General features: G+C 40.4%; 1 protein-coding gene across 4 annotated transcripts in view; it reads left to right on the forward strand.

Moving 5' to 3' along the window:
- The window catches only part of rapgef4a (Rap guanine nucleotide exchange factor 4a), an 86,018-nt gene that overhangs the window by 34,364 nt on the left and 24,732 nt on the right, over positions 1-26,922 (forward strand). For all 4 annotated transcript variants that reach the window (XM_084421780.1, XM_084421781.1, XM_084421782.1 and 1 more), the window contains 2 exons: positions 20,819-20,891; positions 25,275-25,333. In XM_084421780.1, coding sequence (XP_084277906.1) covers positions 20,819-20,891; positions 25,275-25,333 — 132 coding nt within the window. The remainder of the gene's footprint in view (positions 1-20,818; positions 20,892-25,274; positions 25,334-26,922) is intronic.

The following is a 26,922-nucleotide window of genomic DNA, read 5'->3' on the forward strand; positions in this document are numbered from 1 at the left end:
TGGATATTGCTGTTTGAATTTTCTATTTACCTATTGGTTTCTGAGCCAGTTCTTAATAAATGTTTCCATATATCCAGCATCAGCCATATCTCCTCCATATTTGACACTGGCCGTGTTAGAGTTGGTCCACACACACACTGTATGGGTCACTCAATCTTGCTCTCATCTCACACAACATCTCAGTTGCGTCATTATTGTGCTTTTTAGCCCCAGACATGGATCTTTTTTAGTAATGGCATCTTTCTGATGGTTGATCGCAGCATCTTTCATACGTTCTCAGCTTCTGAACTTTGCTTGTTCTGGATGATTTGGCTTTTGTACCTTCTTCCTAATTAAGACTTTGCTTTTATGTTCTGCCCTGCAGATTTATAACCTGAATAATGACCCTAATGATCAGTAACTGGGTTCATCCAGAAAATACAATAGATATTTTCATTATTTGTTGGTTGAAATGATTAATTTTAGGTTTTGTTGTTTAGAGAAACATATCAAAGAGAGGTGGGCTACTGAATACTCTATATTGTTGTTTTCCAGTAAGCAGAATGTCTTCTAATGGTCAGACTGGTGCCCCGCTGATGCTGGAAACAGTCCTTCATCCTTACAGTCAAAAAAACTCCAAAGTCAAACTCTAATTATCCCAGTGCATGAAGCGGGCTGCTGTTGTCATGGCGATGATACACTCTTATTAGTTCTGAATATTATTGTCAGGGTGGCATATATCTAACAGATGGTCTTTGGTTTTTCATAAACTTTTTTTGTACAGCATTTGTGCAGACACAATGGCTCGTTTCAGTGAAGAGCTCTTTAATTTCCTGTTGATATATTGGGTTTCTGCATTAATACAGATGCAATCGACTCGAGTTTACAGTGAACACATGCGGCAGCGCTAATGAGGAGATTATTGAATATGAGCTTTCATCACACTCACAAAACTCGCCTGATGATTTATATGTGAGCGGAGAAATCTCAGATCTATGAGACAAGCAAAACCCTTAAAAAACTGAATCAGTGTAGAAGACCTATGGCACAAAATACCCCTTTCCAAAAGAAAGACAAATCATAAATATCATCTCTTTATTTATCTCAAGGGTTTCTCACTGCAAATAAAGAATTGTTTTAAGATCCTATTGAATCAAAATGTGAATTTTGTAGCTTTTAGGCATTCATTTCTGTTAGCTTTGAGGTAATGTAAGATTTTGTAATGTTTTTGAAAGAAGTGTCTTATGTTCACCTGCGTTTATTCAGACTGCATTTATTTGATCAGTAAAAACAGTAATATTGTGCAATATTATTACAATTTAAAAGCATTACTCCAGTCTTCAGTGTCACATGACCCTCCAGACATCATTCTAATAGGAGGAAAAACATTTTTGATTATTATCAATGTTGAAAATAGTTTCATATTTTTGTGGAAACCGTGATACATTTTTTTCAAGGTTCTTTAATGGATAGAAAGTTCAAAAGAACAGCTTTTATGTGAAATAGAAATCTTTTGTAACATTTATAATAATTTTTTTTTAGAGTTTTTAAAGTCAATTTTTATCAATTTAATGCATCCTTGGTGAATAAAAGTATTCATTTCTTGAAAAAATATTTTACTGACCCTAAACCTGTGTATGTTCATATACACTTTTAGCAGTTAAACATGTTTAGAATTTGTATCAATGGCATTTCCATTAAAAACCAATCATAAAAACAAACAAATACATTTATAAAACTATCAAAATATACTTCTTCGTCATATATTGAATATCATGGAAAATATAGAGTTTTTTAAAGCTAGATCACTCTGGTCTACTCTTGATCTGTTTTCACTAATCTGGCGAGTTTAATATCTGTGTTGTTTCTGTCTGTTCAGAGATTGGATACTCAGTGGCTTGTGTGAGTGTAGTTGTGGGTTATGTAAGAGTTTGCTTGAGATATTCACACACCCTGAGCACGAACGCTTCATTACTCATTACTGTGCTCAGGTTGAATGCCTGCAACTTAAAGAAACAAAGCCTGCCACATTCAGTATCACTCTGCACTGCACACGTGTGTGTGTGTGTGTGTGTGTGTGTGCACGCAAGTATGCTTGTCTAGCGTGATTGTATTTGTTGTATCTCATAGTTATATGTTTTGAGTGAGTGGACATGGGTAAGTGATATGCTGTATTTCACACATAGTATTTCATTGTCTCCTTCCAGCTTTGTGAGTGTGTGTGTGTGTGTGTGTGTGTGTACCTACTGAACTATATTTTGGGTACAAATTTGTACCCAGAAGTGACCAAAATCTTCAAAAACCGCCCTTTAGGGATGTCCTCATTTGTAAATCTGGTATAAAAATAAAGTTATTAAAGTAAAAAAAAAAAAAAATTGTAAATATGCGGAAAGTTTTGTGTGATGGGTAGGTTTAGGGGTAGGGTGAGTGTAAGTGGACAGAATATACGCAAATACAGTATAAAAACCATTACGTGTAAGGAATGTCCCCATTTAGATAAGTAAACGTATGTGTGTGTGTGTGTGTGTGTTTTGAGGGTCTGGCTCTTCCCGCTATTGAAAACTCAATTTAAATTGAACTCATTACTGTCAGGCTGCTAGTTTAAATTGACAGCACTGCACAGCCAGTGATCTAATTCAAATGATTTTTTTTTTTTTTTTATGCTGCAGAAACACTGTATAAATCAGTGGTTTTGTGTGTGCATCTGACTGTGTAATTATATATCAGCCTCCACTAAGCACCTCTGGGCTGTCAAGTCTCCTCCAATCACAGCACCCCATTCAAGCCCCAGGGGATGCTGGGTAATCTGTCATGTTCTGTTGCTGTTTGTACATAATTAAGGTCATCAGTGTTTATTGTATAACATACTGTATATGCTATATATGGTGCATATTTACCGAGTTATTATAATTAAAGTGCCCCTATTATGCTTTTTCGATATACCTTAGTTTCGTGCAGTGTGTAATACAGCTGTGTGTGAATGTAAAAGTCTGAATGTAAAGATCAAAGTGCTCAACAGTTAAAGTAATTGTAAAAGTAAAAGAAGTAATAGATTCTGAACTGCTGAAACGAGTCATAAGCAAGTCAATCACTTCCTGTTTCATACCTACATAATAATGTAACAAATTTGCATAATGCCAGCCTATGGTTTTGATTGGCAATGTCTACTTTGCCCCGCCCTCAAACACTGTAGTTGTAGCTGAGACTGGAAGAGTTTGATTCGAATGATTCAATGATTGATTTGAATTCTGCTGGAATTGATACGGTAAAAGAAAGAAATCCAGACTACTTCAAGCTGATTCTCCCCCAGTTTTGTGCAATCTCCATGGAAATGGCTAAAGTGATAAAGCAACCCATGCTCAGCTCATCAGTGCTAAAAGACAAAGTCTTTATAAAGTACATTTTTGGGGATTTTTCTCCTTTACTGTACAGGACACAGTGGTAAAGGATCAGAGTCTGGACTCGACAGTTGCACCTTATGTTGGAGCGTGACCAAAAAGACTGTTGTTTGTTTTTATGAAGAGTCTGTTCTTGCTGGAATTGTAACCTTTGACACTGTACCTGGTGCTTGTATACTTCTCCAAACCCACATGCAATCTGTATCTGCAGGAAGCAAAGCAAAGTTATATAGTCAGTCACAATTCTACATATCTCTCCCTCCTTTTGTGCTTATAATGTATTTAGTCTAATTTGAGTGTGCTTTCAGCTACCGGTAAGTGTATAGTACTCTCGGGTCTGTTATACATGGTTTAAAGTACAGTATGGAAAATTCTGTATATATTCTTTATATATTCTAAATTTTTTGTAGGTCTGCCCACCGTTGACAGAGACTCTGTTAACACTACTGAGTTCACACAATTATTCAAGAGACCTTTTTTATGATCTGTGAAATAATGAGCTTTTACACACAAGCTGTCTTTATCATCATTAAATATAACTGTTGCAGAAGTTCCTCATATGAAGAAGCGCTTTGTGCAGTTAGACTGATTACCATACAAAGATAAATCATTACAAATACAATAGAAACATGACTGAGAGGCAGAGCAGAGTCATTTTCAATTAGCGCTCTGCACTGGACTGTCGGACGCATTAGCTGTATAACGTGAGCCGTTCCTCTCCAGAGATGCAGAAAAAATTGGAACATGGATGACTAGAGTAATTTCAAAAAGTACTAAGTACAGAAATAGTATACTTTAAACGATTAAAATTACACTGAATGTAATCGTTTTGGACACAAAACTGCACATTATTTGCAACTAAAGGTACACTACGACTATGTAACTTTTTTTTTTATAAAAAATTAATGAAGTTTAAAGGAGAACTTGGTAACTTTTTTAACTTAATAAAACTGTCTAGAAATCATTTGGATGGTTAAACAACCTGTTCTGGTGATATTGGTGACTTTCCCCGCTCCCCCCAGCGTTCCCAGGCGGAAAACCAACCTTGCAACTTGGGGACTACCGTCCCGGCAAGATAGAAATTGGAAGTCTCGTGAGAAGCGAGAACTAGAAGGAGAACGAGCGCGAAACACAAATTGCTTTACGGCAATTCGACATAAACACCCACGCATGTATGATGTATTACCAGATTACCCACCTCGGTAGACATAGCTCCACACGATACAGTTGGCTTGCTCCGATCAAAACAAACGCACATGAGCAGCGGTAGAGAGGGGGAAGAGGCCGCCGCAAGTGAGTTTTTTACGACTGTGTTGTGAAATATACGCCCCCCCACAGCTGTAGGGGGAGCTCGTGGGGAAAACATGCGACAACAAAAGGGAAAATCAGCGAAGAAGTGACTAGAGTTCGCTAGAGTTGCAGAGTTCTCCTTTAAATGAGTTAATACATCATCAATCCTTCTACCAAAACATGCTTTTGTCTTACCCTGATTAACTATGATAATATTATAAGGGTTTATTTTTTAGACCGGACAGGATGGTTTTCACAGGAAATTTGCGTACATTTACGAAGAGGGAACGAGACGCTGCGTCAAAACGCTGTGGAAACGCCTCTGCGTGATTGCGTCATGAAGCACGTATATAATCAGTCCAATGGCTTGATGGAACGTCATAGGCTGGTGACGTCATCGACCAGGAAACTATAAAGCACACCTGAACCAAACAATGTCAGCTTCTGATAGGTTGAAGCAAGTCGATCACAGGCATGTCAGGAGAATGGAAGGAGATGCAGCGTCTCGTTCCCTCTTCAGGGAACTAAGGTTACATATGTAACCGAGACTCAAGCTGCGTTGAGACGATGCTGTGGGAACACTACGTCACCATAAGAGCAAGTGTCCGTCTGTGAAATCAATGTGCACATTCAGAAGAAAGCACCTGCACCGTTGGAGTGGAGCCGAGGTCGAGGTCATAGAACCTCATGAATGTTTACGGCGAGGACCAGACTGCCGCATCACAAGCATCTTGGAGGGAAACTCCTGACAGTAATGCTTTGGATGCAGCCATACTAGTCGAGTGAGCCTGTAGAGCCAAAGGTGAAGGCTGACTGGCCGACTCACCCTTTCTGGGTGACCCAAAGCAAACAAACAGCTGTTCAGATTTCCTCCACAGGGCAGCTCTGTGGACATAAGTATCTAAGGCCCTAACTGGGCAGAGCAGATTTAGTTTCTCTTGGTCTGACATCTGGAAGGGAGGAGGACAGAAAGCCTGCAGTACTATAGGTCTTACAGTATTAGTAGGAACCTTAGGAACATAACCTGATCTAGGGTGAAGAAAGGTCTTTACCATACCGGACGCAAATTCCAGGCATGAGGGATATACCGAGAGTGCTTGAATATCTTCAATTCTTTTGAGAGCAGAGGTAGTGAGGAGAAAGACAGTCTTCAGAGTGAGAAACTTCTCAGGAACCTCCTCAATATGCTCAAAGGGAGCCAAGGAAAGGCCCCTCCAAAACAACGGCCAAATTCCAGGCCGGCACCCTCGTGCAGACTGCAGGTCTAAGCCTCAAAGTGCCACATAGGAAATGGGTTACTAAGGGGTGTCTCCCCAAAGACACACCATGTAAAGGGACTTGGTAAGCTGCCAGGGCCGCCACATACACTTTCAGTGTGGTGGGGGATTACCCTGCAGAAAATCGTTCCTGCAGGAATTCCAGCACTGCACCCACTGGGAAGTTAACTGGGTCCAACTGGTGATTCCCACACCAAGAAGTGAATAATCTCCACTGCAAGGCATAAAGTTTACTTGTTTCCTTGAGACTTGAACTTCAAAGGCCAAGCCCACAGTTTCCACAACTCTGGGCAGGGGTGAAGGATCGACCCACTCACTGGAGAGAGAAGGCCCCTCCTGGGCAGAATCTTTAGCGGAGAGCCGTCGGGAGAGATACTAGGTCCGAAAACCATTCTCGGGCTGGCCAGAATGGGGCTACTAATAAGAGATGGACCTCGTCCCGGCAAACTCTCTCCAGAACTCCCAGGAGCAGAGCGATCAGGGACGCCTCGGCCATAGTGTCCAGTCCAAGAGGAGCTGGATGAGTGAGGAAGAACCAAAGTGGACAGTGTGTAGTCTCTAGAGTTGCAAACAGATCTACTTCTGCTTGACCAAAGTTTAAATACCCCGGGATATATACTGCCCTCAGAGAGAGCAGTTTCCCTTGGGCCCACAGGAGGATCTGGTGAGCCAGCTTGAATAAGGAGCGTGACTGCAGACCCCCTAATGGTTTATTTAAGAGACCAGCAATGTGTTGTTGGACCGAACAAGCACATGATGGCCTTTGCCTCTCCAGGCTGTTTATGTGCTATGAGAGATGATGGTCTCGCCACAGACCTCAAGCCGAGCAACCACTAATGATCACCCCCCCCCCAATCCATGAGGGATGCATCCGTCGTTAGCGTGACAAGATAACAAGGATCTCCCAACTATAACTAGTCTAAACATACACATACACACAAACACACATACATGGGTAAATGGAGAGTGAAAGTGAATGAATGAAACCGAAACAGGGGAATGAAGCTATGGTAACGAGTCAGTTAACCACCTCAACAGAACCATCAGTACCTTGGTAACAAGGGGTTATACGAGCTTATACTAAACCTCTGTTTAATTAGTTAAATGTATGATATACTTGCAATGCCTTAGCCATTGAATGAGCGTCTGGATATAAAGTCTCAGAAGAAAGTCTTGATGCTTCATTAGTTCGATGGTGGTGAAGTTGCAACCGGTTATTTCGGGTTGAAGAATGACGAACTTCAGCGGTGTTACTCTGATTCGTTTACGGTCGGCAAGGTTACAAACGGGCTGGTTGTAACTTGAGGCCCCTCCGGCCGCACACTGGGTCCCGCGGTGTCGCGGTTAGACCCGATGTCTCCAGTCTTTTCACATGAACAGCAATCAGAAGAAGGAAGAGATAGTGCCATTTAACCTCTGTGGAGGCTACACCTCTTGAGTTTGGCTTGACCAATGAGAAAGGGGTCATTTTCAAGCAGGAAAAGTTCCTTTGTTTAAAAGTGAACTCATTTGCATGATTGCATCAGTGGGTTGGCAGTGTTGTGTCCCTTTATACTTTGATTAATATAACAAGCATTCAGTGCATAAGGAGATGATGTCTGTACCAATGTGTAAGGTGCTAAATGAGGATTTTTGTTTATATCAAGCATGATATAGTAGAGGTTACGTTAACTAGGTGTTCAATCATGGAGCATGCATAAAACAGTACACAATACAAAAGTAAATATACAAAACAGTAATAATACCCACAATGTCCTGAGGATATGCATGTTCATCCATAGAAAGGTTTGTCTATGAATTAATGGCGAGAAGTCCTTTATATAGGCCTGTGTCTAAGGGCTTTCGCACTGGAGGAACCTTTTCATAGTTCCTAGAACTAATGGCAGAAGCACCCACTTTTTGTCGTTTTCGCACCGCATGAACTGGGAACAATTTTAGGGCTGTTTCACAATGTATGATGGGTAATTGCATACGCTGCTTGAAAAGCAGCCGTATTTGTTTTGCTAATGGTTCTCAAAATTAATTCTGTGGATGAGCACGTTATCACCATTCAAAACTAAAGCGCACCTTTTCATTTTAAAATTCCAACTAATTGCTATTATTCAAAATATGTATGTGGTAAGAATGTTGTCTTGGCGAAGCCTTGATTAAATGATAAAGTAATGTAACGACAGCTACAAAGAAAGGGTCGACACTCAAGGCACCTAAAATTATAGATACGAATATTGATATGGATAATAGCGGAAGACATTTACTGGATCTTAATTTCAGTTTGAAACCACTCTTAATTTGCCAGATAAAAAAAAAAAACTTAAATTACTGGATGTAAATAAGTCAGCTGGTCCTGACCAATTAGAACAATTTTTCTTAAAATTAGCTGCAGATCACATAGACCCCTTTGACATATACAGTGAGGAAAATAAGTATTTGAACACCCTGCTATTTTGCAAGTTCTCCCACTTGGAAATCATGGAGGGGTCTGAAATTGTCATCGTAGGTGCATGTCTACTGTGAGAGACATAATCAAAAAAAAAAAAGTTTTAACTATTTATTTGTATGATACAGCTGCAAATAAGTATTTGAACACCTGTCTATCAGCTAGAATTCTGACCCTCAAAGACCTGTTAGTCTGCCTTTAAAATGTCCACCTCCACTCCATTTATTATTCTAAATTAGATGCACCTGTTTGAGGTCGTTAGCTGCATAAAGACACCTGTCCACCCCATACAATCAGTAAGAATCCAACTACTAACATGGCCAAGACCAAAGAGCTGTCCAAAGACACTAGAGACAAAATTGTACACCTCCACAAGGCTGGAAAGGGCTACGGGGAAATTGCCAAGCAGCTTGGTGAAAAAAGGTCCACTGTTGGAGCAATCATTAGAAAATGGAAGAAGCTAAACATGACTGTCAATCTCCCTCGGACTGGGGCTCCATGCAAGATCTCATCTCGTGGGGTCTCAATGATCCTAAGAAAGGTGAGAAATCAGCCCAGAACTACACGGGAGGAGCTGGTCAATGACCTGAAAAGAGCTGGGACCACCGTTTCCAAGGTTACTGTTGGTAATACACTAAGACGTCATGGTTTGAAATCATGCATGGCACGGAAGGTTCCCCTGCTTAAACCAGCACATGTCAAGGCCCGTCTTAAGTTTGCCAATGACCATTTGGATGATCCAGAGGAGTCATGGGAGAAAGTCATGTGGTCAGATGAGACCAAAATAGAACTTTTTGGTCATAATTCCACTAAACGTGTTTGGAGGAAGAAGAATGATGACTACCATCCCAAGAACACCATCCCTACTGTGAAGCATGGGGGTGGTAACATCATGCTTTGGGGGGGGTTTTTTGCACATGGGACAGGGCGACTGCACTGTATTAAGGAGAGGATGACCGGGGCCATGTATTGCGAGATTTTGGGGAACAACCTCCTTCCCTCAGTTAGAGCATTGAAGATGGGTCGAGGCTGGGTCTTCCAACATGACAATGACGCGAAGCACACAGCCAGGATAACCAAGGAGTGGCTCTGTAAGAAGCATATCAAGGTTCTGGCGTGGCCTAGCCAGTCTCCAGACCTAAACCCAATAGAGAATCTTTGGAGGGAGCTCAAACTCCGTGTTTCTCAGCGACAGCCCAGAAACCTGACTGATCTAGAAAAGATCTGTGTGGAGGAGTGGGCCAAAATCCCTCCTGCAGTGTGTGCAAACCTGGTGAAAAACTACAGGAAACGTTTGACCTCTGTAATTGCAAACAAAGGCTACTGTACCAAATATTAACATTGATTTTCTCAGGTGTTCAAATACTTATTTGCAGCTGTATCATACAAATAAATAGTTAAAAAATCATACATTGTGATTTCTGGATTTTTTTTTTTTAGATTATGTCTCTCACAGTGGACATGCACCTACGATGACAATTTCAGACCCCTCCATGATTTCTAAGTGGGAGAACTTGTAAAATAGCAGGGTGTTCAAATACTTATTTTCCTCACTGTATCTATAATCTTTCACTGAGTTTGAATGAAGATATGGAAGTCTGCATTTGTTTTTCCATTGTTAAAAGGAGGAGATCCTTCTGATATGAATAACGATAGGCCGATTTCTAAACTTTGCATTCTGTCTAATATAAGGTTTTTGAATCTCTTATTAGTGAGCAGTTGATTTCATATTTGAATGAACATGACATCTTATCACATAATCAGTCAGGCTTTAGGAAAAAGCACAGCACAACTACAGCTGCTACCAGGGTTCTAAATGATAACATTGAGGCGCTTGATAGAGGCCATTATTGTTTTTCACTTTTTATTGATTTGTCAAAGGCTTTCGACACCGTTGATTTCAGTATACTGAAAACTATACTGAGACTAACGTCTAGGTTACGACTGTAACCTCTGTTCCCTGAGAACAGGGAACGAGACACTGCGTCGATTGTCGCTTTGGGGAACTCCTCAGGCGTGACAGGTGTCTGAAATCACTATCAAATCATGGCAATCCTATTGTCCGGTGACAGCCCATGACTTCATTAACGTGCGATCCGGAAGTATATAAGGACAGATTGCAAACATGACAATCACCTTATCGTCTGAAGGGACTGTTAGGTAGGCAGGCACGAGGTATGGCGAAAGACGCAGTGTCTCGTTCCCTGTTCTCAGGGAACAGAGGTTACAGTTGTAACCTAGACGTTCCCTTTCGAAAGGGAAATCGCACTGCGTCGATTGACGCTTTGGGGAACGATATACCAACACTACCATGCTAAGGGGAGTGCATGCCCATTGGCAGTGACAACTGTCAGAACCAGCAAATTCAAATGAAATACCAGAACCACTCACCCTCAGGTCACACTGGTCTGTCAGTGACAGCATTCCCTATGGTCATAGCCCAAGCTATACGCTTCACAGGAAAACCTCCATAAACTTAGTTTAATGAAAGGCCTACCTGGGCCGTCTCAAGGGCCTAGGACCACAGCTTCAAATTAGAAGAGATCCCTTCTAGGGAATGTGGCTAGGGACCCCGAAGGAGCCCCAGCCAATCACTGTTCAGGGGAACATAACACACCCGAAATGCCACCAGGAAGGCCTGTCCTGGCATCACTTACATGGGACACTTCAGTCTGGCCAACTTCCTGTCTGTTGACAGTGCCTCTGGACACTTGCCTTTAGGTAAGGCATCCAACCCGAGGGACTGTGAAGCTGACAGTGGTCCACTTGGCCCGGATCTAAGAGACGTGGCCTGCTAAGGCCAGTGCCTGACCATAAATACTGCTGGCTGTGTAAGTCCATATGCTAGCTCTGCACGGCGGGGTCTGGCAAACAAAAAACGGTCTCTTTGCAGAGCGAAAGACGGCCCTTACCCTGCCCAAAAAGACCCATTGTACTGGGGAGGCCTTATTGAAGGCCTAACCCTAGTGCCCGGTTGCATAAAGCACCTTAAGTTTTTCCCTTAAGTATGATACTTAAGGGGCGATTTCCCCTTACCTAAGAGAATAACTTAAGGGTGTTGCATATAATCTCTTAAACGGTTCTCTTAGGTAAGGGAAACATTTAAGTGTTTCACGACAGCGATCCTGGATAAAGAAAACAAAAAAAGAAAGCCTAATTGGACAGAGGAGGAGAAATGCATTCTTCTTGACGAATATGGTAAAAGAAAAAAAATTTGACCGTTGCGTTTAAATGACGGGAAAGCCCCCGCAACCTCTCTGCTGACAGACGATTTATGCACGTGGAAAACATCTCCCGCTAATATTGCGTGTCGATCAAATCGGTATTCCTGCAACTATTTTTTATCGCTAAGATGGTCCAAAGGGTTCTCCCTATCCCTAAAAAATATTCTTGCCACATAATGATCTTCAGCTGGTTCCATAAATTCAGCCATGTCGTCTTATTTTTGTCCGCGTTACTCTTAAGGTTACGATTTCCAAACCGTAAGTTATACTTAGGGAAATGACCATTAAGGGGTTTTATGCAACACTTGACGCTTTTTAAGGGATTACTTAAGTGAAAAAACAGCGTTTAAGGGAAATTCTAAGTGTTTATGACGTTTCACTTAAAGAAACCCTTAAGTAACACTTAAGGGTTTTTTTCTGCAACACCCTTAGGTTTAAGGGAAACATAAGGGAGAACTTAAGGGAAAATTACACTTAAGGTGCTTTATGCAACCGGGCATAGGTCTTTATCAATCATGCTATTTATTGGACACGACACAGTGTGTGCGGATGGAAGGTCATTCATCCGCACCTTTAAAGATTATGAGGGGTGTTCCTCAGGGGTCCGTTCTAGGGCCGTTACTTTTTATCATTTATATGAATAATCTTGATCTCAATATTAGTAATGTCAATTTAAATTTTTATGCTGATGACACCGTGATTTATTGTAGTGCACCCAAACTACACCAAGCTGTGTCTTTTCTACAGTGTGCTTTTGATGTTGTGCAACAAAGGCTTTGTGACCTAAACCTGACTTTGCACGAGACCAAAACTAAAGTAATGTTATTTTCACGATCAAAGAAACAAGTGTCAAATCAGCTATCACTTAAATACTTAGGGTACTATAATAGAGGTTGTGACAGAATATAAATAGCTCGGTTATATATTTGATGATTCCTTATCTTTTAAATCCCATGTTAATCAATTAAGGACTAAATTAAAAATAAAGCTGGGATTTTATTATAGAAATAAGTCATGTTTTTCATTTGAGGCAAAAAGAAGACTAGTTTCGGCCACTTTTATGCCTGTCATTGATTATGGGGATCAATACGCAGATGTAAACATTGGTACCTGTTTATTTATAAATCAATTTTGGGTCTATTTTCTCCATTTCTTTGCTCTTTTACCCAAGACAAACCTGTTGGAGTTTATTCTTTGTGCTCCCAGGATTTGTATACTCTCTCAGTTCCAATCGCCCGAACTGAATTTGGAAAACGAGCTTTTTTCGGTATGCCGCACCCAGTGATTGGAACTTTTTACAAAATGACCTGAAATTGGAGACCCTGGTGTCAATAAATATTTTTAAATCTTTGCTTAGTGAGCTGTTAAAGGAAAAAACTATTTATAAATGTTTTTAATTGTTTTGATGATATGTTTTAATGTCATGGTGATTTTCTTTCTTCTTTTATTTATTTTTTATTTTATTTTGTTGATAATGTTGTGCTGCTCATCTTGGCCAGGTCACTTCTGTAAAAGAGATTTTTAATCTCAGAAAGTTGTATCTGGTTAAATAAAGGGCAAATGAAAAAAAAGAAAGCCATAATAAAGCCAGGGGAGCTGTTGTTGTTATCCATTCCTGATGATGACTGCAATGAGCAGAATCCCAGAAGATAAACAGGTGCACTCTAACCAATGAGAGGACAGTTTACTCACATGCGACTTGTATTAACAGATTTTGGTCTATTAAGAAATGTTGCCTTGTGAAAGCGAACTGAACCGAGAAGAAATTGCAGCATTTTAATCCCTGTTTTGGAACAAAGCAAACGATCTAAGAACGCCCTTAGACTCTGAAGACACACTTTGACACTTTTGATGTTGTTGCATTAGATAACAAATGACTATCTGAAATCATTAATTTACCCTCATGTCAGTTCAAACTCATATGATTTTCTTTTATGCAACAAAAGGAAAAAAAAAAATTCCATTCAAGAACAATGAATGGGGACTGAAGCTTTCAATCTTCAAAAAATAATCAAAAAAGTGGTTCATGATTTTTGAGTGAACTATCCCTAAGTGTCCAAACACATTTTGAAGCCCACCACATGCAGACTCACTCTCTGACTGTTGTGTTCATTGTTGTGGGATTTATCGATAGACATAATGACATATTAGGTTAGGTTTGTGTGATTTATGAGATGTATCAGTCAGAGATAATGACTTGTCCTCTTTTAGAGAGACTTCCACTCCCCAGAGAGCGGGACACTCACATCTCTGCCCCAGAAAGGCCACATTAACTGTCCCAGGTGTCCTGGTTAATGACTCAGGCCGCCTCTGTGTCATTAGTCACTGAGATTCATTTATTGGCATCTCTTGTTACTAAAACATTCTTTCTTTCATCGCTTTGAGAGTGATAAAATCTACTTGTTCTGTCACATTCCTTCTATATGATGATATTTATGACATTTATTGAATTGCATTTTCTCAATTCTAAATCCTATAGAGACAGTGATGTATCAAGTTAAGGTCTTCCGTTCTGTATTGGGTTTGATAGATCAAAACAGATACAGTATTAATTGAATGAATCGACATATTGAATATGGTCTTTGGGGATGTACAAAACCTCTGCATGTGGTGGGGTCTTAAACACATTACCTGACCTCGCTGGACTTATTGCTCTCGCCAAACATTAAATGGGCACTAATCTCTCTCATGTGTCTATAATTAGCAGATGTTTTTGTCCAAAGCAACATAAAGTAAACTAATGCTCTCCTCCAGAGAAATCCAAGGTTAAGTGCCTTTCCCAATGGCACTATCTGTCTGTCCATCTTGAATTTGCTGTCAGCTGTAGATACTAACTGAACTGTCTAATAACTTTGACTGTTTTGCCTCTCTGATTATCATCCTTTTTTCTGCAACATATTTTGTTGGTAATATTTTGCTTCAAGAAAAGGAAAATAATAATAATGAACACTGCAATATGTCTTAATAATTTGTTAATTGTTGTTAGTGCAGAACACCAGACAAATGACAAAATTGAGATTCTCTCAAACTAATGAAATTAACTTAATCAAAACTATTTCAACCCTATGATCATTTACCTGTAATATTATATTATTCAGTTCACACTTAAGTATATTCTTTTAAGTATATTCTTTGAATCTGGGTGGGCCCACCCATAAATCCGCGCCTGATAAATCCGCGCCTGTCCCACACCACAGATCTTGCCTGTGACCTTGTTTGGATCGCTGATCGATTGCTCCTGTCTGCCTCGCTGCCTGCTGTGAGTGTGTTTGCCTCGGTGCTGTAAGCTCCGTCTTAGCCTCGTATTTCTTTGTTTTGAACCATCATTTACTACAATTTGTAGTTGTTTATACTAAATACAGCTTACCCAACATCTCAGATTGACATCGCTAGCATCCGTTACTACTAACACAACACGCTAATTCGCTACTGCTAGCCTGTTAACGCGCCACCCGTGCGCTCAGCTGTTTTATTTATTTATTTTTTCTCTCGCGCGCTCGCGCCTTTGAGTTCATAAAAGCTCAGGTAAGTAATAATCAGTCAACAAACACGGTGAGTAATGTCTTGTCCTGTTATTGTCACCTGCACTTCATGTCACATGTTTAGCATAGACTTCTCTGTTGGCAATGTAGGATTTATATGTGATAAATGTAAGGAGACAGTTAGGCTGACAGAGAAGATTTCAGAATTAGAGACACGCATCCAAACTTTAATTGAGGATAGTAAGAGTGCTAGAGCTTTAGATACTATTTTGGATGCGCCTAGCATAGTGAACTCTTTACATGATTCGGTTCCAGCTGAAGTAGTGCCTGAGCAGCCGGGCAAATGGGTGACAGTGAGGGATCGCTCTAGTCGCGGATCAAAAAACCACTCTTCCGTTCCGATTACCACAACAAATCGATTTGCCCCGCTCAGTGAAACACCCACTGAGAATTCTGTTGATTGTGCCCTAGTAATTGGTGATTCGATCACACGGAACGTGAAAATAGAGACACCAGCGAACATAGTCACATGTTTGCCGGGAGCCAGAGCGCCTGACATCAAAGCAAATTTAAAAGTGCTGGCTAATGCTAATCGTAAATTCTCTAAGATCATTATTCATGTCGGCACTAATGATGTTCGACTCCGCCAGTCGGAGATCACCAAAATTAATATTAAAGAGGTGTGTGAACTTGCAAGTACGATGTCAGGCACTGTAATTTGCTCTGGCCCCCTTCCTGTTCGCAGGAGTGATGAGATAGTTAGTAGATTGTGTTCACTGAATCGCTGGCTGTCTGAGTGGTGTCCGTGTAATAATATAGAATTCATAGACAATTGGAAAAGTTTTTGGGGCAAACCTGACCTGTTGAAAAGAGATGGTATTCATCCCTCCTGGGATGGTGCTGCTCTTCTATCTAGTAATATGGCTCATAGTCTTAGAGCTCAAACATGACAAATTGGGCACCAGGTCAGGAAGCAGACAGACTGGCTAAACCAACCGTCTGCTAGCGGCCTCGCGTCACCCAGGTCAGATAAATCCCATCACATAGAGCCTCTTTCACCTAGCTATCATCATATAGAGACTGTGTCTGTTCCCCGATTTTGGAAATCCAAAAAATGTTTAAACCTATCTAAGGTTAAAAAATTTAATTGATGTTCAACAAATAAAAAACAGCTATAATACAGATGAGCAAATGATAAAGCTTGGGTTGCTGAATATTCGATCGCTTACTTCAAAAGCACTCATTGTTAATGATATGATTTCAGATAATAACCTAGATGTGCTGTGTTTGACAGAAACCTGGCTAAAACCAAACGATTACATTACTTTAAATGAGTCCACCCCGCAAGATTACTGTTATAAACATGAACCCCGTCTGAAACGCAAAGGGGGTGGTGTTGCTGTAATTTATAGTAATATTTTCAAAACCACTAAGAAATCAAGTTTCGAATATAATTCTTTTGAAGTGTTAGTGCTTAATGTAAAAATATATAGTAAAAATGATAAATCACGTTTGAGATTTGTGCTGGCTACTGTATACAGGCCACCAGGGCACCATACAGACTTTATCAAAGAATTTGCGGACTTTCTATCAGAGTTAGTATTGGCTGCAGATAAAGTACTAATTGTTGGTGATTTTAATATACACATCGATAATGAAAAAGATGCATTGGGATTGGCATTTAAAGACATTGTAAACTCAATTGGAGTTAGACAACACGTGTCAGGACCTACTCATCGTCGTAATCATACTCTAGATCTAATAATATCACATGGAATAGATGTTGATGCCGTTGAAATTCTGCAGCAGAGCGATGACATCTCAGATCATTATCTAGTCTCGTGTAAATTACATTTAGCCAAGGCTGCAAAGCCGACTCCGTGTTACAAATATGTTAGACCCATCACTTCTGCTACTAAAGATTGCTTTATTAATAATCTTCCTGATCAGTTTCATCATTTTAGCATCCCGGATAGCTTAGAAAAACTTGATATTGCAACAGAAACTTTTAACTCTCTCTTTTCCAGCACTTTAGACACAGTTGCTCCTTTGCGCTTAAAGAAGATTAAAGAAAATAATCCAACGCCGTGGTACAACGAGCACACTCGGGCCCTTAAGAGAGCAGCCAGAAAAATGGAGCGCAACTGGAAGAAAACAAAATTAGAGGTATTTCGCATTTCATGGAAAGAGAGCTCGATTGCTTACAGAGAGGCTTTAAAAGCTGCTAGATCTGCTTATTTTTCAAACCTATTAGAAGAAAATAAACATAATCCTAGGTATTTATTTGAAACAGTGGCTAAACTAACGAAAAAGAAAGCTTCAAACACAGAAGGTTCCAAGCAGCACAGCAGTAATGACTTTATGAACTTCTTCACTTATAAGATTGATAATATCAGGGATAAAATTATAACTATGCAACCGTCTACTACAGTATCGCATCAGGCAGTGCATTGTAGTCTCCCTGAGGAAAAATTTGATTCATTCATTGCTATAGGAGAGGAAGAATTTACTAAACTCGTTAAATCATCTAAATCTACAACATGTATGTTAGACCCTATACCGACTAAGCTACTGAAAGAGATGCTTCCAGAGGTCATAGATCCTCTTCTTAATATCATTAATTCCTCTTTGTCTCTAGGATACGTACCAAAAAACTTTAAGCTGGCTATGATTAAACCGCTTGTTAAAAAAATGCAACTTGATCCTTCAGAATTAGTCAATTACAGGCCGATCTCGAATCTACCCTTTCTGTCAAAGATACTAGAAAAGGCAGTATCTTCACAACTATGTTCCTTTCTAGAAAGAAATGATATCTGCGAGGATTTTCAGTCCGGATTTAGACCATACCATAGTACTGAGACTGCTCTCGTTAGAGTAACAAATGATTTGCTCTTATCATCCGATCGTGGTTGTGTCTCTCTATTAGTGTTACTCGATCTTAGTGCTGCGTTTGACACCATTGACCACGACATTCTTTTAAATAGACTAGAAAACTATGTTGGCATTAGTGGAATTGCACTAGCATGGTTTAAATCATACTTATCTGACCGTTATCAGTTTGTAGCAGTAAATGAAGAGATGTCTTATCAATCACAAGTTCAGTATGGCGTACCACAGGGCTCAGTACTAGGACCGCTGCTGTTCACTCTGTACATGCTGCCATTAGGAGATATTATTAGGAAACATGGAATTAGCTTCCACTGTTATGCCGACGATACTCAGCTCTATATTTCTTCAAAACCTAACGAAACTTACCAATTCACTAAATTAACAGAATGCATAGCTGATATAAAAAACTGGATGACTCGTAATTTCCTACTTCTAAATTCTGAAAAAACAGAGATTCTAATTATTGGACAAAAAACTTCCTCACGTAATAACCTAGAATACTGTCTAACACTTGATGGCTGCTCTGTTAAGTCTTCGTCGTCGGTTAGGAACCTGGGTGTGCTCTTTGATACCAATCTTTCATTTGAAAGTCACGTGTCTAGTATCTGTAAAACCGCATTTTTCCATCTTAAAAATATATCTAAATTACGTCATATGCTCTCATTGACAAATGCGGAACAATTAGTCCATGCGTTCATGACCTCAAGGCTAGATTATTGTAATGCTCTACTGGGTGGTTGCCCTGCACGCTTAATAAACAAACTACAGCTGGTCCAAAACGCAGCAGCTCGAGTTCTTACCAGAACCAGGAAGTATGACCATATTAGCCCGGTTCTGTCAAAACTGCACTGGCTCCCTATTAAACATCGCATCAATTTTAAAATATTGCTGATTACTTACAAAGCACTAAATGGTTTAGCTCCGCGGTACTTGAGCGAGCTCTTAACGCATTATACTCCTTCACGTCTATTGCGATCTCAAAATTCCGGCCAGTTGATAATACCTAGAATATCTAAATCAACTGCTGGCGGTAGATCCTTTTCCTATTTAGCACCAAAACTTTGGAACAGCCTTCCTACCATTGTCCGGGAAGCAGACACACTCTGTCAGTTCAAATCTAGATTAAAGACACATCTCTTTGACATAGCGTTCACATAATACATTATAGACTTCTATAATTCAATATTAGGCTGCATAGATTAGGTCAGCTGGAACCGGGAACACTTCCCATAAATCCTGATGTACTTGTTACATCATGAGAAGAATGGCATCTACGCTAATTTTAGTGTCTTTGTTTATCCCAAGGTTTTCCCGCAGCCTGCCGGATCCAGGCCGTTTCCAGATCTGATGAAGGACCTTCGCCTGGACCCGATGTCAATGCAGTGCTGAAGGGCCAACTAGTCTCTCCCTATGGAGGATCCCTTTCCCACTCTACAGATAACGCGTCGTCGGGAAAACTCAATTTGCGTATCTACCCCGAATTGATAAAATAAAATAAAATTCTGAATCAAAACTATAAGGAAACACCAGTAATTTGTTTAGGTTTGGTTTGTAGGGAATTCCAAACCTGCACACATATATTCAAACGCACATAACTATAGAACTCGTTCTTAATGTGCATCTGAACGCCATCAGCGTTTCTCACAGGTTCGCGTTTAAAGTCTGTGTAGAGAGAATGGTGTCGTCTTGGCGGCCCTAATTTAAAAACAAATGATCGTTGCGACGGAAGCGAATCAATCAAAACTAACTTTAGCTGGAAAATAACTTTATTAAAGAACCGCTATAAAGCCAAAACAATCTTACGTTATATTATACATTTATCTCTGTGAAGCTGCTTTGAGACAATCTACATTGTTAAAAGCGCTATATAAATGAAGATGACTTGACTTGACTTGACATGTATCCATAAGTACTTCTTTCTCACAAGGGCTATCTTTAACACTGTGAAGTTAAGATTTGGTCTATTATATGAAGACATATTTGATAGAGGTATAAAAAATGAGACTCCAGGTATAAGAGGTGGTACCTGCAATAGGATTTGAAATGCTGCAAGTGTGTGTATGTCATGAGCTCTGTGTCAGAAATGTGCATATGTGTGTGACCTGTGTGTGCTGTCTGGTCTTTGATTCAAAAATATTGATTTAATCCAGCATAATCCCTTCTGATCTGCAGTCAGAGCTGATTTAAGAGATTACCGACGGTACTGCCTCCTAACTCTTCTGAAACTGCTTTCCTTATGTGTTCTTAGATGAGTCCATCGTTCTGGGCTGCAACTCTAAAGAAAAACTAGATTTTAGGCGACTATGGCAAGAAACTTCATTGGATGTTTGGGTACTAAAAAGAAAAAAGAGACTCAGCTGGGGGATGAGGTTTATGTTGTTTTTTTCATGTGTGTATTATATGCTATCTCTGATTTGCATAGCACTGAGCATGTGTGTATGTGTGTATGTGCATATATTATTCATATACAGAATGACAAACTATTTTACCCAATATGCTTTAAGGTAACAAGAAATTCATTCACCTCTGCTATCTGATGTATTTCCAAGTGAAATAGGATACATCCCCCCCAATCCACATTTTGAAAAGGATTTGATTTTATCCAGGAGTTGACTGGATCATGAAAAACAGTATCTATATAGCAGGTGATTTGTAGGGAAGGATTGAAAATAAAAGGCATTGGTGATGCTCAACGAAAAGGAAAGTTATGATGAAAGATTGAAAAAACAAACATGTTTTTCTTTGGAATAACTGATGAAGACATTATTTTAGTAACTTATTACTCATTTACTCAAGGTCTTTGTATTTGCTGTCTTGTGACTGCACTGTTTGTATCTTTCAGAATTATCGTCAGTGTATGGCTGGTCTACTGGTCCCTCCCTATGGTGTGATGGATAGTGTCCCAAATGCTGACAGTAAGTACAAACACTTGTCTTCGTTCTTAAAGGGCCTGTTAACCATGATAATTCTGTCAAAATGTACTCACTGATGTTGTTCCACACATGCATGACTGTCATTCTTCTGTGGAACACAGTTTTTCAGAATCTCTAAACTGCTATTTTCTCATAAAACTAAAGCATATTGTAAACAGGGTCTGTCAAGCAAAAAATTCCTTGAAAGTATAATTTAAGTAGTACAACTTGTGTGCTTGTTACATGTCCTCTGAAGCCATACAATAGCTTTTTTTGAGGAAAATATCAAAACATACACTGATCAAAAGTTTAGGGTTGGGATGATTGACCATGGCTGTACATTTATTTGAACCAAATACAGTAAAAACAGTAATATTGAAATATTATTAGAATAAAAGTTAAAATGTAATTTATTTCTGCGATGGAACCAGCCATTACTCCCATCTTCAGTGTCACATGATCCTTCAGAAATCATTCTAATATGCTGATTTGCTGCTCAAGAAACATTTCTTAATATCATCAATGTTGAAAACAGTTGTGCTGCTTCATATTTTTGCGGGAATCATGATACATGTTAATTTTTTTAGGATTTTTTTTGCTGAATACAACGTTAAGCATTCATTTGAAATAGAAATATTTTGTAACACTGTAAAAGTCTTTACTGCCCCTTTTCATCAATATAATTCATCCTTTGCAGAATAAAAGTATTAATTTCTTATTTCTTATTGTGCTAGATGCTGTATAGATGCTGTAACTCTTATTCTCAGTTGTGCTTCAGTATAATCAAACTTGGCACGTTGCAATCAATTCACGAGGGTTTTTGCTGAAGCTAATGTTCTCTATATTATAGAGGTCTATACTATATAAGGTTCTTTATATCTATAATTTATAGTTTTTTAAATAAAATAGCGTGTTTTAAAATTGCAAAACGACTCTTTTTGTCTGACTTCCGGTCTCCCCATATCAGAAGGACCCCCTCACCTCTTCCACTCCAGCCATAGGGCCTCTTCTGATTTTTCAAAAGAAAGTTGTTGTTGTTGTTGTTGTTTTTTTTTTATGGCTGAGTAAACCTGGCTGTTAACGTTGGGAAGCGTTTTCCTTCTCATTGAGGAAGGAACCCTACGGAGACCACATCCTACCTAAAGGGGGAGGTTAGTATGTGGAAAATACATCCTAACCAGATGGAGAGTACTCCATAGGGAAGAGTCCCTGTGGAGGACTCCGCCTGATAAGGGGGAGACTACCGGGCACAGCAACACTACATACGGAGTACAAGCCAGACTACAAGGGATCACCTGAAAGGGGCATACCATGAGTAATGGGCCTGGTAGTGAGTACCGAACTTACTACTGACGAGTGCTAGGAGGTAGAAAAGATGTCCTGGGTTCACCAAACCTGGGGAACTCTTTTGGACGACAAGGCGCACGTTACCACCTCAGAGAGGGGGAGGGCGCCTATGCAAGCACTACACCCAACCACTTGTCCAAGTTTTGCATGTTGTTACCCAAGACTCAAGATGAAACTGGTTCCATACTGAGATTCTAGAATCTCGCTAAGGTGTTGAGTATAGCCCAGCCCGCAGCTCTACATACAGTATGTCTGCTAGTGAAGCACCATTCACCAAAGCCGACGTGGCTGTGATACCCCTTGTGGAGTGAGCTCTCACTCCCAATGTGCACGGTACACCTTGGGTCTGATAAGCCCAGAGAATGGCGTCCACAATCCATCTGTTTGGAGACAGCCTTTCCATTCTGCTGACCTCCGAAGCAGACAAAGAGCTGCTCAGATCTTCTGAAGCTCTGTGTGCGGTCCAGGTATATCTGCAAAGTGTGCACTGGACACAACAGAGTCAGGGCTGGGTCTCCCTCATCAGGAGGGATTGCTTGCAAGTTCTCCACTTGGTCCCTGAAGGGAGTAGTGGGAAGTTTGGGCACACATTCAGGCCGGGGTCTCAGGACCATGTGAGAGTGTGCCGGCCAGAATTCTAGGTACGATTCACTTACAGAGAAGGCTTGTAGGTCCCTCACCCTCTTGACAGAGGTGAGCTCAATCAGCATGGATCTTTCTGTAAGGCCTGTAGGTCCAAAGAAAGATCCTATGTGGGGACAAGGCGATTCAACCTGCATGCATTTCTCAGGAACATATTTATCAGGTCATGCTTCCACAAAGACCTGCCACTCACAGTGTCGTGGTTTGCTGCTATCGGAGAAATGTACACTGTTAGGGTGGAGGCGGACAGGCACCTCTCCAGGCCCTGTTGGAGGAAGGAAAGCATAGACCAGACACCACATTTTCATGGGTCTTAACATCAGGAAGAACCATTTAGTGAAGAGGTGCCACTTCAAGGCATACAGCTGCCTAGAAGAGGGGGCTCTTGCCTGAATGTGATAGTATCTATCATCACTGGTGATAGGCCTCTGAATTCCTTCTCGTCCCATCCAGGGACCAGACATGGAGGTTCCAGAGGTCTGGGTTCTGGGTTTTGCCAGGAAGAGGCCGACACCAATCAGCGTGAGCAGAGTACCAAGTTTGGTTGGGCCAGTATGGCAAAACCATTAGGAATTGTTCTTCTTCTCTGACTTTGCACAGTGTCTATGCAATGAGGCTCACTAGGGTAAACGCATACTTATGCAGGCCGCAGGGGCCAGCTATGAGCCAGTGCGTCCGTGCCAAGGGGACCTCGGTCAGGGAATACCACAGTGGACAGTGGGAGGATTCATGGTAGGCAAACAGGTCTGCCTGTGCTTGATGTGCTTTGATGTGCCAGTGCAGTTGGGGCAGAGTCCAGGGTCCCGAGGCTGTGTGCCCGTTGCATACAGCGCCCCAGCCTGTCTTGGAAGCGTCTGTTGTAACAACAACATGCCTTGACACTTGTTCTAGGAGTCCTACTCCACACCGAGAAAAGAGATGGTCTGCACTGGGGAGAGCTTGCTCTTTTCCCAGTTGACCCAAAGTCCCAATGGGTGCTCGAGGACCAAGTCCCTGTGCGCACACAGCAACTCGTCGAGGTAGTTGAGTATGTGAATGCCCACTTTTCTTAACGGTGCAAGGGCAGCCTCAGCGACCTTTGTAAAGACACAAGGAGACAGGGACAACCCGAAAGGCAGGACCTTGTATTTGTATGCTTGTCCCCCAAAAGCAAACCGTAGAAACGGCCTGTGCTGAGGAAGGATACAAATATAAAAGTATGCATCCTTCAGGTCTATCACCGCGACCCAATCTTGATGTTAAACACATGAGATAATGTGTTTCTGTGTGGGAATCTCAGTTCATGTTAAATTCAAAATTTATTTAATATTTTATTCAAATGAAAAGTTGTATCTGTTAATAGTATTTAATGACCTGAGCTAACATGAACTAACAATGAACAGCTGTGTTTTTTAACGCTTATAGGACCTTATTGTAAATTGTTACAGATATTTCTATGTTGCTGTGCAGAATTCAGTAAGAATCATTGCTCTCCATTTACATGAAGAGGGGTGTGCTGTTTTATCATAGATAAGAGTCTTCCAGGACTGGATACTTCAAGAGAGTTATTGTTCCTGGAGGAGAAAGCTTTTGTGGTGTGGGTAATGACCCACCCCTGCTCCCCGCGGCCCCTCAGGGCCCATTACTGAAGATTACACACATCCTGCATCCCCATGATGGCTTAACATGCTATATTTAATCTTCTTGCTTAAAGCTGCCGTCGACAACCCTGGAAGATTGAGTGGACTTAAAGACTTTTAATGTTTACAACTCTCATGCCCCTCCCCCACTATCAACTAATACCCTCCCATCGAGTTCGTGAGGGTCAGTGCGTGTGCACCAGATTTTCTGTGAACGCGCCCGTCTCATCAGCATCGATCAACACCATGGAGTACTCATAAAGTAAATGGTTGATAAAGCACAATTACCTGTCGAGAAGAAATGTTGCAAGCTTTGACCTCCTAGCTCTTGAGGTTAACCGAGGAATTGGAAGCTTTTCCGCCATCACTCTTCGTTACTGCGCGAACTTCAGTCGTGTGCATGTGATTGTAACGTGCGCGAGGGGGGAGTGGGATCTGTGGGGTGTGCACGACCTGTGATTGACAGTCAGATCTCACACCCCCCTGCGCTGATTGGACCCGATGGATTTTTGCAAAACAAATAACACGCTCCAGGTGGAGTTAGAAGCTCGGGTTTTTTTCTAAAACCACCTTATTTATGTTGTTCTGTCGGATTATAGTGTCGATTTCACTGAATATGATCAAAAAAATGTTGCCGACGGCAGCTTTAACCATCGCTTCTGCTGAATCTGCTGCATTTTAATCTTGCCTTGACTAAATGATTGATGCTCATATTAGATTTTAAAGACTTGATCTTTATTTAATGAATTGTATTTGTCACTTTTTTTTTTTTTCATAGGAATGCCTGACAAAGAGAATCTGAGTTCACCCGGATCATCATCCAAACACTTAAATAAGGTTTGTTTTAACCCCAAAATACAAGCATCTATCTTTGAAATCTTCCACTGTTCTTCCACTTCCACAAGTCATGACCATCTGATGACAGTCTCTGTGATTGTCATCTTGTGGACCCTAAAAGTGAAAGGTCTGTCATCATTTACTCATCCTAATGTCATTCCAAATAATTCTTCAGTTGAAAACAGGTGCTCTTTCCATGCAATGAAAGTTAATGCGGGACTGGTGCTGTTGATCTCCAGAATAGAAAATAAAATACCATAAAAATATCAAAACAGTAGTCCATATGACTCTTTCACCCTATTCTCAGAGTTGTTTGTAATCATGTATTATAATATGTGAAGAACCGACTGAAACTCAAGCAATTCACTGATTATCTTCCCCTCTGCCACAGCTGTCAAATCTCCTCTGTTAACTTGCATTCAAGTATGGCATGTAAAGATGCACATAAGTGAAATACATAAATGCTGATTGAGTTTTTATTTGAAATGTTCCTCATTCAACAATATTATACTATTGCTGTGTAGGACTGTGCATGTCCACGTCTGTCTGCATAATAACTTTTTTTCAAGACATCATTTTTGGTCATCATTGTGACAAATCTAGTGCTACTGTGAAATCTGGTGCAAACGCTCTGCGGCTTCATGCCTGACACCAGGAAGCAAATTTATAGTGAAACAACTTCAGCCTTTCTTTTATAAATAAGCAATTTCTAAAAACTTGCACAGAAAATGAATTCGTCCTAGTCTGCTAATGGGATTTAAGACTGTGTTGGACTCACCTGATGAGCAGAGAGAGTTTGATTATTGTTATTTCTCCTTGTTTGCGTCAGTTCCGATAAAACAACATCCTTCCTTCCCACCATCTCCTCCATAGAATACAATATTTGTTTGGATTTTAAAAATGAACTAGGCAGCTCTGGCATCCTCTCTCCCATTTCTGAGCATGTGCCCATTTGGAGTTCCTGTTCCTCTGACCTCTCAGGTCATTTCCCGTCCACTACTCGTTTTTACGGTCACAAGTGCTTTGTTTTTCCTTTTTCTTTTTTTGTTTCTATAATGATGCATCCAAATAGCTGGTGATCAATATTGGCCACAACAGAGTGTCTGTGATTTGCATAATGGTGTTGTTTTATTCACTTAAGTCTGTTTGTGGCTTTGGTGAACAGAAGGCAGAATCTGTCTTTCGTGATGCACATAACCGTTATGTAATGTAGGAACACACTTCCTCCGAGTGTATAAATCATGCTGTAAGATGCTGAAGATCTCAGCAGACTGACACACTTACATTGATTTGAACTCGGATGAGTGCACTGTTAATACTGCTCAGAGTCTGTTCTGCACTAGTTGAGCTTTGCATAGCTTGGCTTGACAGAATGTGTTTCTTTGGAACAAAAACAAATTTGAGATATTTTTGGTTCCTAGCTCTTAGTTTCAATTAAAGTTTTGAGAGTATTTTTATAGTACATTAAATATTTTTTCATATATTTAATATTTTATATGTATGTATGTATGTATATATATATAATTTTTTTTCTTAACTATTAGCAGGGATGAAATATCACTTATTGCAAAAGTGGTATCCTATCACAG

Source organism: Rutilus rutilus (assembly GCF_951802725.1).
Source record: "Rutilus rutilus genome assembly, chromosome: 10".
NCBI classification, from domain to species: domain Eukaryota; kingdom Metazoa; phylum Chordata; class Actinopteri; order Cypriniformes; family Leuciscidae; genus Rutilus; species Rutilus rutilus.